At 40.8% G+C, this 17671-nt stretch overlaps 1 protein-coding gene across 2 annotated transcripts in view; it reads right to left on the bottom strand.

Annotated features, from left to right (window-relative positions):
• Positions 1-306: 306 nt before the first annotated feature.
• The window catches only part of MSH4 (MUTS-like protein 4), a 70941-nt gene continuing 53576 nt past the window's right edge, over positions 307-17671 (bottom strand). The window contains exon 24 of one of the 2 annotated variants that reach the window (XM_010260553.3): positions 307-1312. In XM_010260553.3, coding sequence (XP_010258855.1) covers positions 1148-1312 — 165 coding nt within the window. In that variant the 3' untranslated portion in view covers positions 307-1147. The remainder of the gene's footprint in view (positions 1313-17671) is intronic. The other variant, XM_088889250.1, reaches the window with a different exon arrangement.

Raw genomic sequence — 17671 nt, 5'->3', positions numbered from 1 at the left:
AGGTGCCGACCCCGCGGGTTGGGAAGGTCTCTTGCTGCACGTGGCAGAGATTTGGGATCAAATCCTGCCTACACCTGGGTTGGGGGGAGGGGGGTTATGGATAAGCATTTATTTGTGTTTAGAAAATCAGCTTGAATAAGTGCTTATTTCTCATGAAGGAATAAACACATTTCATTTTTGAGCTGTCTTGGCCTGCCATGTCATATTGAAAATACCCATACTATCCCTATTTGAAATAAGTGTTTTTTCACCAAATGCTCATGAAAACTTATTAGAACAAACACTTATTCAATAAACACTTATTTTTCAATGCACTCCCAAACTCCACCTAGAATGAGACAATAACTAGAGATACTAATCATAGTTGTGCATTGTGCCTACAAAATTTAATGAAAGAGTATTATTAGAAAAATCGGAATACAGACCAATACTCATGGTATCAATCAAATTTTGCCTACAAAATCTTTACCCACACTGACCCACAAGACACTACAGCGAACATTTTCCCATGCATGAAGACATAAATACAGGAATTATTCTTGACGTGTGGCCGCAATGACATGTGGGAAGGGTGAGATTGGATTAGCTATGCATTGATTATTTAGCAGGCTGTGGAACCAATAATAATACCCATGCCAGTTGTGGTACATGCTTGTTAGTAAGGAAAAGACCTCAAGGTATGGCGTTCACCATTGAACCTGGATCTTTGACAAGCAAAAACTTTGCACACATAGCATCTAGTCACACATTTGGAACATGTCTGGTATGAACTAAACTCATAGGGAGATGCTCCCAATGTGTCCCTGGACTCCCATACTTTCGGTACAAGTTCAATCCTTGCCTAGAGACACGAAAACTATTGGTATCCCAAAAGATATGCTTGGGATGGTTGTACTCGTCATACCTGATAAAGTGGTCAGCAGGCAGATGGCCGCCTTTTACTGCCCGAGGCAGTCCAACAGGGCTATCGCATGGATGGGCCATCATTAACATATATTACGACCATGCCTCAACTTTTTCCTTCAATCTGGAGGCAAAAATTTGATCGGCATCCCCATGGTTTTGTTCTGTGGTTAACATTAATTTTGGGCATCTGAGAAGTGAATATTCTTATATATCTCTGGCCATGTCCAAGCCAACAAGGAAATCATAACCTCCCATCAACATAACTTTCCTTAAGATTCTGCAATGCTCGTCGAATTGAATCCTCATCCTGAGTTGAGTATTTCAAACATATCAACCTTTGAGCAACGTGGTAAGCCAATTGAATTGGATGATACTGCATGTAATTTATTTCCATTCTCTTCATTTCCTACCAAAATGGAAAACAAGATGTCAAAGTAGCATGGCAAACTTCCATATTCTAAGATGCAACGTGTAAGAAACTAAGAAAGGCAAGAGACAACAGCGAAGAAAAATTTAGGGTAAAAAACGACATTTCCAGAAAAAGTAACAAGGAACTGATGCATCACTTCAAAAAGTAATTTAGAGTTCTAGATGTTCCTCACTTTATTATACATTTGTCAGTATCCCTGCTCATAACGATATGGATTTCTTTATATTGTACTAAATCAATTACTTAGTATATGTTTGGCATCGATGCTTCAGTCGGAAAATGGTGCTGTATATGTGTGGGTTGGAAGTATATTTTTGTTTTTTTTTTTTGGAAACATTGCTGCTAGGTAGGATGTTTCTTGGAGAAACAACAACACCTTCTGTTTGGTACCAGTGCTCCATACCTGTTTTCAGCACCGGTACCCATTATAGAAAGTCCACGTCACTGCCACACCATGTCCTCGTTGGCAGCAACGACCTTCAATCTGAGAAAACGTCAAATTCGGTGTTGCTCCAAACCACACATTCTCAATTTCCAAGATGTGGCTTAGAGCACCGTTTTTTATGAAAAAACAATTCCAAACATATTGATGTTTCCTGGAGCACTGATTTTTCCAACATGGCGCTGATGTGTCACCATTTTCTGGAGCAACGACATCGATGCCAAACAGACGCTTAAACATCCCTTGTGTGTGTGTGTACATGTGTGCTTTATTTCTTGGACAGAGTCTGAAAATGATGCCAAAAAGACATGATACCGGAAAAACTTGTAACCAATCAACCAGTATCATAAAGGTGGTAACCAATCAGGTGTATGTAGATCCAAATTTGATTCATCTATAATTGGATTTGAATCGGATTGTATCCATCGGATATCTAGTGGATTCATATTGAATTCGAATTATAATTGGATATTAAATAGAATCAATAAATTAAACTAAAAATGATCAAAACGTTATGTTTTATAAAATGAACAAAAAAATGGCATTATTATTATATTTATTCTATGAACAAAATGAATTGAAAATTACTGAAACTTTAACCTATGACAATTTAGTGAAAATACAACATTCAAACCATCTTTACTGATAGATTTAACATAAATTAAGTATAAAACCCTTCCAGTATCATGTCTTTTCAGCAGCATAGTTCTTTCCATTTTTTATCTCCGATATGTAAAACCAGGTCTTCAGGTATCTGAAAGGTCATTGTCTTTGTTTTCTTAAAAGCTAAATAGCTAATAGACCACTACTTGTACAAATAGAAATAAAAGGTAATTTAGACTTGACATTATCGAAAAAATAAAATTTATTAAAGACAAAAAAGAAAATACAAGGATGGTGATAAAAAATCACCCAAAGGAAAAAAAAAGAAACAACACCTCCAACAAAACCCCAATTCCAATCCAACAAAACACAACACGCGCCCCAAGAAACATGATAATATCATCCCAATAAAAGAAAGAAGGCAAACAGCTCCCAACCTAAAATCTTAAAACCAACACTCATAACTGACAAAAATACAACCCACTCACCCCTAAATCCTTAATCCAAAACCCTGGGATGACCAACTAAACAACTCTACACATGCCACCATAACTCCACATACGAGATCACGCAACACTTAATCTACTAAGCTTTTTCAAAGGCTTGAGTGTGGTCACCTCTACTTCTAACAACCTTAGGGCTCCTCTCACATTCCACATTTGCTTTATTCTCAGTTCTGTCAAAACTTCTTGAATTCTCCACATTAACACTCTTCTTAGTAGAATCACTTTTATCCTCCATATCTTCTACAAATAAAACCTCCCCATCAGCAACCAATTTGTCGTCGACACGCTTTTTAGTAGAATCTTCCTTAACAAATTTCTACTCCAACTCTTTAAAGGTCTTCCTTCCGAACTCTTACCATCCTAGAAAGAATAAGTTTGCTGACCTCAACCTCAAATTCAACCACCTCCAAATCAGTTGATTTTTCTAAAGTGTGGGTTTTGCCAATTACCACATGAGATCCAACCTATCTTTTATCTCCTGATCAAAATTGTCCTTATCTTCCAGCAGTTCTGTACTCCCTCCTACAGTAAACCTGGGAAAGATCCAATTCCCTACCCTCATGCTCTAATAAATTCTCTCCCTCTTATTCTTGGAAGAACTCTCCCCTTTGTGCATTGTCGATTTGAACCCCCTTTCCCTACCCCTTGCTACTTCTACCAAAAACCTTTCATCTTCTTTACTGTTACATTTATTAACAACATCAATATCTCTCCCCTTTCCCTCACCTTGCACAACAACCTTTGCCACGGCATCCCCAACTTTATAAGCATTTAAGACAGTGATTTAAAATGTGTGCCTTAGGTGCACCTAAGCACACAAGGCAAGGCACATTTTAGGGTACAAGGGGAGGGAATTGGATGGATGAATGAATGAGCAACGTTGGCATTTTCTTTACATACTTTTTGTTTTTTTGAATATTTTACATTTTTGCACCTTGCTTCAAAAAGGCATGTGCCTCGTCTTGCACCTTGGGTGCAAAATAGCCCTTGCACTTTTTTTGCACCTTTCACTTTAAAAACATTGATATAAGGATATACCACAAGACTCTTTAGAACAAATTGATACAGAAACTCCCATGTCACAAGATGCTATCTTACAAGACTTTGTAATCTCTTCTGTTCCACCATCGAGAGCCTCCCTCTTGGCATAAATAGGCCTACCAACCAATGTTTTAAAACATGAAGGCGTGACGCAAGGCATTCCGCTACCTAGAGGCATGAAGCGTAGTTCAGAACGCAAGAGGCGTAATCCTCCCGAACACAAGGAGGCGTAAGCCTCCTTAAGAGGAGGGGGGTTAGGAGGAGGATGAAGAGGAAGGGGGATCTCATTTTTCTTTATATTTAATAAAAATCTTTTATATTAAGCAAGTCTTATTCCTAGGCATTAGTTTGAGGGGGAGTGTAAAGACAGTGAAATCTAGCTATAGGGCTATTTTTGTACTTTTACTTTTCTTTTCTGTATATCTCTCTTGTACATTAAGGGCAGATCTGTCCTTTTACAATTTAATATAAATATTTCTTTTAGGGTGTCGACTGACACATGGTGTCACACCCGCCATTCAGCTGTGTTGTCTCTCTCTCTCTTTCTCTTTCTCAGTTTTTCGATCTAACTCTAACAAGTGGTCTAATGTCAACAACTCACCCTCTAAGCAAAAACAATGGAGAAAGACTCCCAAAACTTAGTTGCTCTGATACCAAGTTGCAATATCTAGGGTTTTGTTGAGAAAGAACAAGAAGAAGAGGAGGAGAGAACAAAAAGGAGAAAGAGAGTTACGAATGGAGAAGAGATACTGTTCACTCTCTCAAACTTGTTATTTTATATTTTTGAGAGAAACTACAAGTTAGCCCTCATATGGGTGCCCAAATACAAAAGAGCATGAAATGACAAAAATACCATTCCCCAAACAATCTCAACACTTACTTTTAGAAGTTACTATGTTCCTTCTAAAAGGGTACAATATCTGGTGGTGGATCTTCTATCAAATACAAAATTGGACCAATCTGCATTTGTATAGCCTTATACCTCAAGCATTCCACCAAGTCTATAGAATGGTCTATGACCTGGGACTCCCTTCAAGTATTGTACAATTATGATAACTACATTCCAATGTGGAATTCAAGGACTCAACAGAAATTGGCTCACCAAACTTACTGCAAAGGAAATATGTAGTTGAGTAATAGTTAAATACTTCAACTTGCCAATTAATCTTTTGTACTTGCTAGGATAATCAAGCTACTCCATTATATTAGTATTGAGCTTAACATTAGGCTTTGTTAGAGTCAACAATACAAGGGTATTTTGGTCCTTTGTCTATCTAATTGACAATGTATAGTCTGTTTTGTTTAAGTTTAAGTTGTGTCCCATACTTAATGAGGGACAATACTGTCTTTTATAATTCAGCTTATACAATATAAATACAAAGTGGGTCGGCTGGGAGAATAGACATTTTCTCTCCTTGACCAAACCCTTCTTCTTCTCTTTCTCTCTTTACATACTTCGGACCTAGAACTGAATAGTATTAATCAACCTATTCATAGGCTCCATAGGTATTTCAATTGGTTTAGAACCCAATAACCCAGTCCTCTCTAATAGGTTAAGAACATACTTTCTTTGACATAGGTTGATGCCATGCCTTACCTAGCAACTTTTACACTAAAAAATTTGCTTGCCAAGATCTTTTCTTTGAAAATGATCTTGTAAGAATCCTTTTAGGCTTGCAATACCTAAAGTATCACTACCAATGATTACAATCTCATCTACATGTACCTCTAATAGGATCTTTCCTGCTGCAAAATCATAACTAAATGCTGGATGATCAACTTGGCATTACTTCATTCCAAGTTCTTACACCACTTCAATAAATCCATTTAACCAAGCATGTGGGGATTGTTTCAGCCCATAGATTGCCTTTTTTTAGTCTACATACCTAACCATCCTCCTCCTAAGCAACAAACCTGGTGGTTGCTCCATATAGACTTCCTTAGGTAGATCACCATGTAAGAAGGAATTTTTTAAATCAAGTTGAGACAGTGGCCAGTTATACATAACTGCTAGAGAAATCAACACACAAACTAAACCAATTTTTGTAACTTGAGAAAATGTTTCCATATAATCCACACCATACAACTATGAGTACTCTTTAGCAACTAACCTGGCTTTCAGGTGTTCTACACAAGCATCTTGTAAGTATTTGGCTATGTACACCCATCAACATGCTTTCCAAGAGGGAGAGTGGTAAATTCCCACATATGACTATGTTCTAGTGCATAAAGTTCCTCCTCCATTGCTTAGATAGTCTTAGGAATAGACACAAAAGACAAAAAAAAAAAAAAAAAAAAAAGAAACAAAGTGGCACTGTGAAGAAGAAAGGTGAGAAACAAAAAATAATAATAATAATAATTAGATATCAGATGCAAAGTACAACTACGTTTACCTTTATGTGAAGCTATTGGAAGGCCAAGGTTAGAAACAAGAGGTAAAATTGGAGTAGGAGCAATAGTCGGATCTATCAGGGGAGATCCTTGGGTCATGAGAGATGGTAAAAAATCATAAAAATATCCCAAAATGGTAAAAATCTTCAAAACAGAAAAAATAGTATAGAATTCAAATTTCTTAGAAAATTTCCTTCTCACTCCTTTCTTCACAATAAGCTGTAGTCAATCAGAGGAAATTCTGATTGTAGACAGCCTTAATCCTTGGAATTATGCATACAAAAAGGGAACCATAGTCAATCAAATTGAATATTTGATTATAGACAATTTTCATCCCTCTGCTCTTCATTTTCATTTGAAGGGAACCATAATCAGCCTTCGAGAATTAGACTATAGATGGTTAAATCCCTAACTTTGTCTTAGTAGATGTTCAAGACTGCTATCAACCTTGAACCCTAACAGATTTCAGGTTCGAAAAAGGAGAAAAAAGTATAGAGGAGAGAGGAGAAAGAGTAGAGAAAGAGCAATAGAACACAAGAATTGAAAGGAATGACATAATCTGAATGTTCTGCTGCTGCCACTTCTATTTAGTATTTTATAGGTTATGCTAGTTACATGAAAGGACAAATCTGCCCTGGTATTTACATAACACATAAAACAATATAAAACTGAAATATAAATAACAACTGGAATAACAGATTGACCATCAGCTAACCCTAGGATGACTAGGGCACATTCTACCCTATGGACAGAGTGGGACCACAGCTGTGGGGCCCACTTCAATGTTCTCTACACTCCCCCTCAAGTTGGGAATAAATGTTTATCATTCCCAACTTGGATAGATCCGCCTCTAGCTTCTTTCTTGATACGGCTTTAGTGAGGATATCTACTAGTTGCATACTGGATGTGATGTAAGGGAGGCAAACTTCTTGAGATGAGACCCTCTCTCGTACAAAATGTCGGTCAACTTCAATGTGTTTGGTTCTGTCATGCTGCACTGGATTATGTGCTATATTAATAGCTGCTTGATTATCACAATACAACATCAGGGGCTTCTCATACTCAATACCCAACTCCTCAAGTAGAGATCTCAGCCACTCCGTTAGCCATTGACCTGTATTCTGCTTCAGCACTAGATCGGGAGACAACACTTTGTTTCTTACTTCTCCAAGAGACAAGATTACCTACCACAAGAGCACAATATCCTGAGGTAGACCTTCTGTCATCAACATTCCCAACCCAATCGGCATCCGTATAGACCTCCACCTTCATGTGGTTATTGTTCTTGAACAGTATACCCCTACCCGGGCATCTCTTCAAGTATGCTAATATCCTTTCTGCTGCAAGAAGATGTGTAGTTCTAGGAGAATGCATGTACTGGCTGACAACACTAACAACACAAGTAATATCTGGCCGAGTGAGGCAGAGATATAGGAGCTTTCCTACCAATCGCTGGAACATAACCTTGTCTTCAAGAGGCTCCCCACTCTCTGCACTAATCCTGTGGATCTGTTCAATGGGTGTATCCGCAGGCTTGACACCTAACTTTCCAGTTTCTGCCAGCAGATCTAGGACATATTTCCTCTGAGAGATAAAGATCCCCTGTTTGGATCTAGCAACCTCAATACCCAAAAAATACCGAAGTACACCAAGGTCTTTCACCTTAAATTCTTGATGAAGGAGTTGTTTAAGGGACTCAACCTCATGGCTATCATTCCCAGTCACCACAATATCATCAACATATACTGCAAGTAGTGTCAAGGAGGACTCTACCCTCTTGATGAATAGAGTATGATCTGACAAGGCCTGTACGTAACCGAACTTCACAAGGGCTAGTCTGAATCTATCGAACCAAGCCCTAGGTGACTGCTTCAAACCATACAAAGCCTTGTTGAGCCGGCAGACCTTCTTACCTGTTTCTTCATCATAGAATCCAGGAGGCAAACACATGTAAACCTCTTCCTGCAGGTCTCCACTCAGAAAAGCATTTTTCACGTCCATTTGGTATAAAGGTCAAGTGTGACTTGCTGCAAGGGATAATATGACTCGAATGGTGGTCATTTTGGCTACCGGGGCAAAGGTCTCCAAGTAATCTATACCATAAGTCTGAGTGAACCCTTTTGCAACTAACCAAGCTTTATACCTCTCAATGGATCCATCTGCATTGTGCTTCACGATAAATACCCATCTGTAGCCAACTGGTTTCTTTCCTTTGGGCATATCAACTAGCTCCCAGGTGTTATTTTTCAACAGGGCATCCATCTCAACCTGCATTGCATCTTTCCATTCCGGGACGGATAGGGCTTCTTGCACTGTTCTTGGAATAGGGACATTGGCAACAGAACTAATGTAGGACCTGTAGGTAAGAGATAGGCGATCATAGGATAAAAACTAGGAAATACAGTGGGTTGTAGATGTGGTACAATGTTGTTTCCCTTTTCAGATGGCAATCGGAAGGTCAAGGTCATTTGTAGGAGGTGAAATGGCAATAATAGAGGAAGTCTCTATGGGCCCTGGGACTGTAATACTTGGACTTGGAGCTGCAGATGAGATTGGAGCTGGCCTGGACTGCTGATGACCGGGATCAACCTGCCTGCATCGCCTGTGATAGACCCTCAACTCTTGATCCCTCTGACCACCCTCACCATTGCAGCTCTCATCGCCCAATTGAATAGGTAAAGGAACTGCTCCACTCTCACTGCTCTCCCCCTGAAGAAAAGGACTCAAACCCCCACTCTCATTGCTCTCCCCCTGAAGAAAAGGACCCAAACCCCCACTCTCACTGCTCTCCCCCTGAGGAGAAACCCGAGGATAATAGGGTGTCTCCTCAAAGAAAGTGACATCCATGGAGACAAACTTCCTCCCTGAGACAGGATCATAGCAATAATAACCCTTTTGAGTTTGTGCATAACCAAGGAAGATGCATTTGGAGGCCTTGGGTCCGAGAAGCTGAACAAAGCAGGTACAATCGAATGTTTTAAGGGGAATAGAAAACAACTCCTCACTTGGGTATCGAAGGTAAAAAGGAGATCTCATATCAAGGACCCGGGAAGGAACCCGATTAATAAGTGAAGATGATCAAGACTGCTATCAGTCTTGGACACTAAGGAATTTCAGGTTCGAACAGAAGAGAAAGTGAAGAAGAAAGAGGAGAAAGATTAGTGAGAGAGCAGTAGAACACAGGTTTGAAAGGAAGGACAGATTCTGAAATGATCTGCCACCGCCACTTCAATTTAATATTTATATGTTATGCTAGTTACATGAAAGGACATATTTGCCCTTGGTGTTTACATCATAACACTTAACAATATAAAAAACTGAAAAGTAAATAACAGAACTAGAATAACAGAATAACATAACAGATAGACTAGGTATATTCTACCCTACGGACAGAGTGGCCCCACAGCTGTGGGGCCCACATCAGTTTCTCTACACTCCCCCTCAAGTTGGGAGTAAATGTTTATCATTCCCAGCTTGGATAGATCCGCTTCTAGCTTCTTTCTTGATACAACTTTAGTGAGGATATCTGCTAGTTGCATACTGGATGTGATGTAAGGGAGGCATATTTCTTGAGATGAGACCCTCTCTCGTACAAAATGTCGGTCAACTTCAATGTGTTTGGTTCTGTCATGCTGCACTGGATTATGTGCTATATTAATGGCTGCTTGATTATCACAATACAGCATCAGAGGCTTCTCATACTCAATACCCAACTCCTCAAGTAGAGATCTTAGCCATAGGATTTCAGCCACTCCGTTGGCCATGGACTTGTATTCTGTTTCAGCACTAGATCGGGAGACAACACTTTGTTTCTTACTTCTCCAGGAGACAATGTTTCCTCCCACAAGGGCACAATATCCTGAGGTAGACCGTCTATCATATTAATGGCTGCTTGATTATCACAATACAGCATCAGAGGCTTCTCATACTCAATACCCAACTCCTCAAGTAGAGATCTTAGCCATAGGATTTCAGCCACTTCATTGGCCATGGACTTGTATTCTGTTTCAGCACTAGATCGGGAGACAACACTTTGTTTCTTACTTCTCCAAGAGACAATGTTTCCTCCCACAAGGGCACAATATCCTGAGGTAGACCGTCTATCATCAACACTCCCAGCCCAATCGGCATCTGTATAGACCTCCACCTTCATGTGGTTATTGTTCTTGAACAGTATACCCCTACCCGGGCATCTCTTCAAGTAGGCTAAAATTCATTCTGCCGCAAGAAGATGTGTGGTTCTAGGAGAATGCATGTACTGGCTGACAACACTAACAACATAAGTAATATCCGACCGAGTGAGGCAGAGACATAGGAGCTTTCCTACCAACCGCTGGAACATAACTTTGTCTTAAAGCAGCTCCCCACTCTCTGCACTAATCATGTGGTTCTGTTCAATGGGTGTATCTGTAGGTTTGACACCCAACTTTCCAGTTTCAGCCAACAAATCTAAAACATATTTCCTCTAAGAGACAAAGATCCCATGTTTAGATCTAGCAACCTCAATGCCCAAAAAATACCGTAGTGTACCCAGATCTTTCACCTCAAACTCTTGATGAAGGAGCTGTTTGAGGGACTCAATCTCATGGCTGTCATTTCCTGTCACCACAATATCATCAACATATACTGCAAGTAGTGTCAGTGAAGACTCAACCCTCTTGATGAACAGTGTATGATCTGACTGGGCCTGTACATAACCGAACTTTCCAAGAGCTAGTCTGAATCTGTCGAACCAAGCTCTAGGTGACTACTTCAAACCATACAATGCCTTATTGAGCTGACAGACCTTCTTACCTGTCTCTGTATCATAGTATCCAGGAGGCAACTGCATGTAAACCTCTTCCTGCAAGTCCCCATTCAGGAAGGCATTTTTAACATCCATTTGGTACAAAGGCCAAGTGTGGCTTGCTGCAAGAGATAATAGAACCCGAATGGTGGTCATCTTGGCTACCGGGGCAAATGTCTCCAAGTAATCTATACCATAAGTCTGAGTGAACCCTTTTGCAACTAGCCGAGCTTTGTACCTCTCAATGGATCCATCCGCATTGTGCTTCACAGTAAATACCCATCTGCATCCAACTGGTTTCTTTCCTTTGGGCAAGTCAACTAGCTCCCAAGTATTATTTTTCAACAGGGCATCCATTTCAACTTGCATTGCACCTCTCCACTCCGGGACTGATAGGGCCTCTTGTACTGTTCTTGGAATAGGGACATTGGAAATGGAACTAAGGTAGGACCTATAGATAGGAGATAGGCGATCATAGGATAAAAAATGGGAAATACAGTGGGCTATAGATGTGGTACAATGTCGTTTCCCTTTACGGACTGCAATCGGAAGATCAAGGTCATCTGTAGGAGGTGAAATGGCAACAATAGAAGAAGTCTCTGTGGGTCCTGAGGCTGTAATGTCTGGACCTGGAGCCGTAGATGAGATTGGAGCTGGCCTGGACTACTGATGGTCGGGATCAACCTGCCCGCACCGCCTGTGATAGACCCTCAACTCCTGATCCCTCTGACCACCCTCACCATTGCAGCTCCCCCTCAACTCCTGATCCCTTTGGCCACCCTCACCATTGCAGCTCCCATCACCCAATGGAATAGGTAAAGGAACTACCCCACTCTCACTGCTCTCCCTATGAAGACAAGGACTTAAACCCCTACTCTCACTGCTCTCCCCCTGAGGAGAAACCCGAGGATAATAAGGTGTCTCCTCAAAGAAAGTGACATCCATGGAGACGAACTTCCTCCCTGTGACAGGATCATAGCAGCAATACCCCTTTAGAGTTTGTGCATAACCAAGGAAAATGCATTTGGAGGCCTTGGGTTCAAACTTGGAGTGATGGGGTCCGAGAAACTAAACAAAGCAGGTACAACCGAATGTTTTAAGGGGAATAGAAAACAACTCCTCATGTGTGTATAGAAGAGAAAAAGGAGATCGCAAATCAAGAACTCGGGAAGGAATCCGATTAATAAGATATACTGCCGTGAGGATAGCATCACCCCAGAAGCGAATAGGGACATTGGAGGTAAACATAAGACTTCTAGCCACCTCCAAGATGTGCCTTTTCTTCCTTTCTGCAACCCCATTCTGCTGAGGTGTATGAGGGAAAGAGCTCTGATGGATAACCCCATGAGTAAGAAGGTAAGATGCCAATGACTTAGCAAAGTATTCCTTTGCATTATCAGATCTAAGAACTTTAATCTTGACATTAAACTGGGTTAGGATCATTTGGTGAAAGTTTTGGGTCAGGGCGGGAACCTCATCTCGTGAACGCATAAGATAAACCCAAGAAAACCGGGTATGGTCATCAACAAATAACAAAAAATATCTGTACCCACCCATAGAAGGAATGTGATATGGCCCCCAAACATCCATATGCACAAGATCAAAAAGACAATTACTCCTTTTATTACTCAATGAATAAGAGTTTCTACAATGTTTAGCAAACTCACAGCTTTCACATTGCAACTGGGACAACTCAACAGACTCAAACAAAGTAGGAAACAGACTCTTTAAGGACCGAAAAGACAGATGACCCAATCGGTTATGCCAAAGCATAACCGAACTCACACTCTGGGAAACAAGTGACCTCTTACCCACTGACTCTTCCCGACGAGAACTCTCCCCGAGCAAATAGATCCCATTCGTCTCACGGCCAGTCCCAATCACCTTCTTCGTCTCCAGGTCCTGAAAAACACACCGGTCAGGGAAGAAAGTTACTGAGCAGTTCATGTGTTTGGTAATACTACTGACTGAAAGGAGGTTAGTATCAAGCTTAGGAACATGTAAGACAGAAGACAAGGAGATCGTATCTGATAACTTAATGTCCCCCTTCCCAGAAATAGGAACCAGGGAGCCATCAGCAATAGATACTTTATCCCTACCAGATGACAAATGGTAAGAGGTAAACAGTGAAGGCAAGCTAGTCATGTGGTCGGATGCACCTGAATCTATTACCCAACAAGGTTCAGTAGTACCTGGAGCTGAGGCATGGTAGGCTAAAGCTAGAGTACCTGAATTTACGGTTGTAATCTGACCACCCATCTCAGAAACACTGCCATAATTGATGCCTCCAAAGCTGCCTTCTGCCTGATTTTTAAACTCCATCTCCGTCAAGTCTTAAAACAGCACTTGGACTACCAATCACAATCAAAAACAGTATAGGCCTGATCTGTATTCGCAGTGTATGTGCACAAAACTGGGATAACTCTGATCTGAAATCAACTAACAAACACAACAATGGCTGTCCGTAGAGCTCTAACCCCTTTAAGAAAGTTCGAAAACCCCAAAAAACTATAAAAAAACAGCTTAGAAGGTGGTCTGATTTGCCTTTGCAGAATTAGGGTTTTAATCAGTCCTTAAAGTGATCAATTCAGTTGCACAATCTAATCAGTACTATATAGATAGACTTGTAGTAGGGTTAATATGAAACCCTAGAATCTGATCAATGCTAACAATAAACTTGAGGACAACTCTAGATAGATCACAAGATTCAGTCCAGCACTAGGGCTTGCCGCAAGATCACTTTCAAACTCTAGTGCAGAAAGAAACAAAGCTGAGACAGTTCGGTGTAAAACAATAGGGTTTTAATCACAGCAGAACAGTAGGGTTTGCTGTAAAACCCTAGTGAATCGAAGAGATGAAAACCTAGAACGGTTCAGCCTTCCTCCCCAGATAGGTCCAACCTATCTTTTCTTAGAAAAGTAGATGACTTACAAGAAAAGAATTGTTCGCTGCCTTCTAGGGTTACCCGAACCCTAGTCTTCTCTGATCCTTCCTGACCACCAATACTCTGCAACCATAACAAAACTTCCAACAGCTGCTAGCACTTCTGGCGATCTCCAAGAATCAATCTGCGAACTCCACCTTTTCAGCTTCTAGTCCTAGGAGATTCTCATGTGGTCGGCTGGTATTAGACTCACATAAGAAACCCTAACTTGGCTCTGATACCATGAAGATGATCAAGACTGATATCAGTCTTGGACACTAAGGAATTTCAAGTTCGAACAGAAGAGAAAGTGAAGATGAAAGAGGAGAAAGATTAATGAGAGAGCAGTAGAACACAGGTTTGAAAGGAAGGACAGATTCTGAAATGATCTGCCGCCGCCACTTCAATTTAATATTTCTATGTTATGCTAGTTACATGAAAGGACATATTTTCCCTTGGTGTTTACATCATAACACTTAACAATATAAAAAATTGAAAAGTAAATAACAGAACTAGAATAACAGAATAACATAACAGATAGACTAGGTATATTCTACCCTACGGACAGAGTGGCCCCACAGCTGTGGGGCCCACATCAGTTTCTCTACAATAAGATATACCGTCATGAGAATAGCATCACCCCAGAAGCGAATAGGGACATTGGAGGTAAACATAAGACTTCTAGCCACCTCCAAGATGTGCCTATTCTTCCTTTCTACAACTCCATTCTGCTGAGGTGTATGAAAGCAAGAGCTCTGGTGTATAACCCCATGATTAAGAAGGTAAGATGCCAATGGTTTAACAAAGTATTCCTTTGCGTTATCAGATCTAAGAACTTTGATCTTGGCATCAAATTGGGTTAGGATCATTTGGTGAAAGTTTTGGGTCAAAGCAAGAACCTCATCTCTTGAACGCATGAGATAAACCCAAGAAAAACGGGTATGGTCATCAACAAATAACAAAAAATATCTGTACCCACCCATGGAAGGGATGTGATAGGGCCCCCAAACATCAGTATGCACAATATCAAAAGAATTATTACTCCTTTTATTACTCAATAAATAAGACTTTCTACAATGTTTAGCAAACTCACAACTTTCACATTGCAACTGAGACAACTCAATAGACTCAAATAAAGCAGGAAACTGACTCTTTAGAGACCGAAAGGACAAATGACCCAATCGGTTATGCTTTGGCAAAACCGAACTCACACTCTGAGAAACAAAGGACATCTTCTCTACTGACTCTTCCTGACGAGACCTCTCCCCGAGCAGATAGATCCCATTCGTCTCACGGCCAGTCCCAATCACCTTCTTCGTCTCCAAGTCCTGAAAAACACATCGGTCAGGGAAGAAGGTTACTGAGCAGTTCATATGCTTGGTAATACTACTGACTGAAAGAAGATTAGTATCAAGCTTAGGAACGTGCAAAACAGATGACAGGGAGATAGTATCTGATAACTTGATGTCACCCTTCCCAGAAATAGGGACCAGGGAGCCATCAGCAATAGATACTTTATCCCTACCCGAAGACAAATGGTAAGTGGTAAACAGTGAAGGCAAACTAGTCATGTGATCGGATGCACCTGAATCTATTACCCAACAATGTTTAGTAGTACTTGGAGCCGAGGCATGGTAGGCTGAAGCTCGAGTACCTGAATGTGCGAAGGCAGATGTGGGAGGAGCTGAAGGTGACTGCGATGGCTGAGCTGAACTTCCAACTTCCTTTTCTAACTATATTAAGGCAGCCCGAACTGCAGATAAGTTCTCTAAAGATGTTCCTCTTGTTCCAGATGAGGATGCTGAATCAGTGTTCACGACCACATGAGCATTGCCCTTCTTGCTTCTCAACTTTGCCGGAACCAAGTGAGGATGCAGTTTCCAACATGTTTCTTTTGTATGTTTGGGTTTCTTACAATGTTCACATACCACATCCTTTTTGTCTTCCTTCCTCCTGTCCTTCTCTGAATCACCCCCTGATTTGGGTTTGACAGCTACAAAGGCTGGTGTGAGAGGCTGAGGTTGCATCATAACTTTTCTTCTAGTCTCTTCACTATGTACTAAGGAGTATGCCTGAGAGAGAGTCACACTGTCTCTAGTCAAAATCTATTGCCGCACAATATCATACTCTGAATTTAGGTCCGCCAGAAATTCAAACACCCGGTTTGTCTCGACCTGCTTTCTATATATCTGTGCATCTTTGGGACTCTCCCACTCAAGAGTCTCTAAGTGATCAATCTCACGCCATAGAGACTGCAAGGTAGAGAAGTATACTGAAATCAGTTTCTCTCCTTGTTTAAGGTTTTTCACTTCACATTTCAACTCATATGCTCTGGCAACATTAAGGGGTTGAGAATAGGTTTCTTTCGTAACATCCCATATCTCCTTAGCTGTCTTTGCCCACAAGTAACTTCGGCTAATATGAGGCTGCATAGAATTACACAGCCATGTCATAACCAAGTAGTTTTCTTGGATCCACTTGGTATACGTAGGGTCTCCCTTGGGAGGTTCTTTCACATCTCCCAAGAGGTACCCTAATTTACCTCTTCCCCCAATAGCCATCACGGCTGATTGGGCCCATTCCAAATAGTTTGATCCATCAAACTTTACGGTTGTAATCTGACCACCTGTCTCAGAAACACTACCATAACTGTTGTTCCCAAAACTGCCTTCTGCCTGATTTTTAAACTCCATCTCGATCAAGTCTCAAAAACAACACTTGGACTACCAATCACAATCAAAACAGTGTAGGACCAATCTGTATTCACAGTGTATGTGCACAAAACAGGTATAAATCTGATCTGAAACCAACTAGCAAACACAACAGTAGTAGTCCGAACAGTTCTCACCCCTTAAGAGAGTTCGGAAACCCCAAAAAGATCTGAAAAATCAGCTTAGAAGCAGGTCTGATATGCTTGGCAGAATTAGGGTTTTAATCAGTCCTTAAAGAAAACATTTCAGTTGCACATTCCAATCAGTACCATACAGATAGACATGCAGTAGGGTTAATATGAAACCCTAAAAGTTGATCAATGCTAACAAACTTGAGGACAACTCCAGGTAGATCGCAAGGTTCAGTCTAACATTAGGGCTTGCCGCAAGCTTATTAGGGTTTGCCGCAAGATCACTTTCAAACCCTAAGGCAGTTCGGCCCAACAGTAGGGTTTGCTGTAAAACCCTAGAGAATATAAGGGAGAAAACCCTAGAATGGTTCGGCCGCCCTTTCCAGATAGGTCCAACCTATCCTCTTTGATAGTACTTCTCTTAGAAAATAGATAACTTACAAGAAAAAACGGTTCGCTGCCTTCCAAGGTTACCCAAACCTTAGTCTTCTCTGATTCTTTCCTGATCACCAACACTTTGCAACCGTGACAAGTCTTCAACAGCTGCTAAACCCTCTGGCGATCTCCAAGAATCAGTCCACGAACTCCACTTTCTCAGCTTCCAGTCCTAGGGGATTCTCATGTGGTCGGCTAGACTAGACTCACATGAGAAACCCTAACCTTGCTCTGATACCAAGTAGATGTTCAAGACTGCTATCAGCCTGGAACCCTAACCGATTTCAGGTTCGAAAAAGGAGAAAAAAGTATAGAGGAGAGAAGAGAAAGAGTAGAGAGAGAGAAGTAGAACACAAGAATTGAAAG

Source organism: Nelumbo nucifera, chromosome 6 (genome assembly GCF_055504915.1).
Source record: "Nelumbo nucifera cultivar China Antique chromosome 6, China Antique-T2T, whole genome shotgun sequence".
Taxonomy (NCBI): domain Eukaryota; kingdom Viridiplantae; phylum Streptophyta; class Magnoliopsida; order Proteales; family Nelumbonaceae; genus Nelumbo; species Nelumbo nucifera.
The sequence above is the reverse complement of the archived record's forward strand: the minus strand, read 5'-3'. Positions and strand labels throughout refer to the sequence as shown.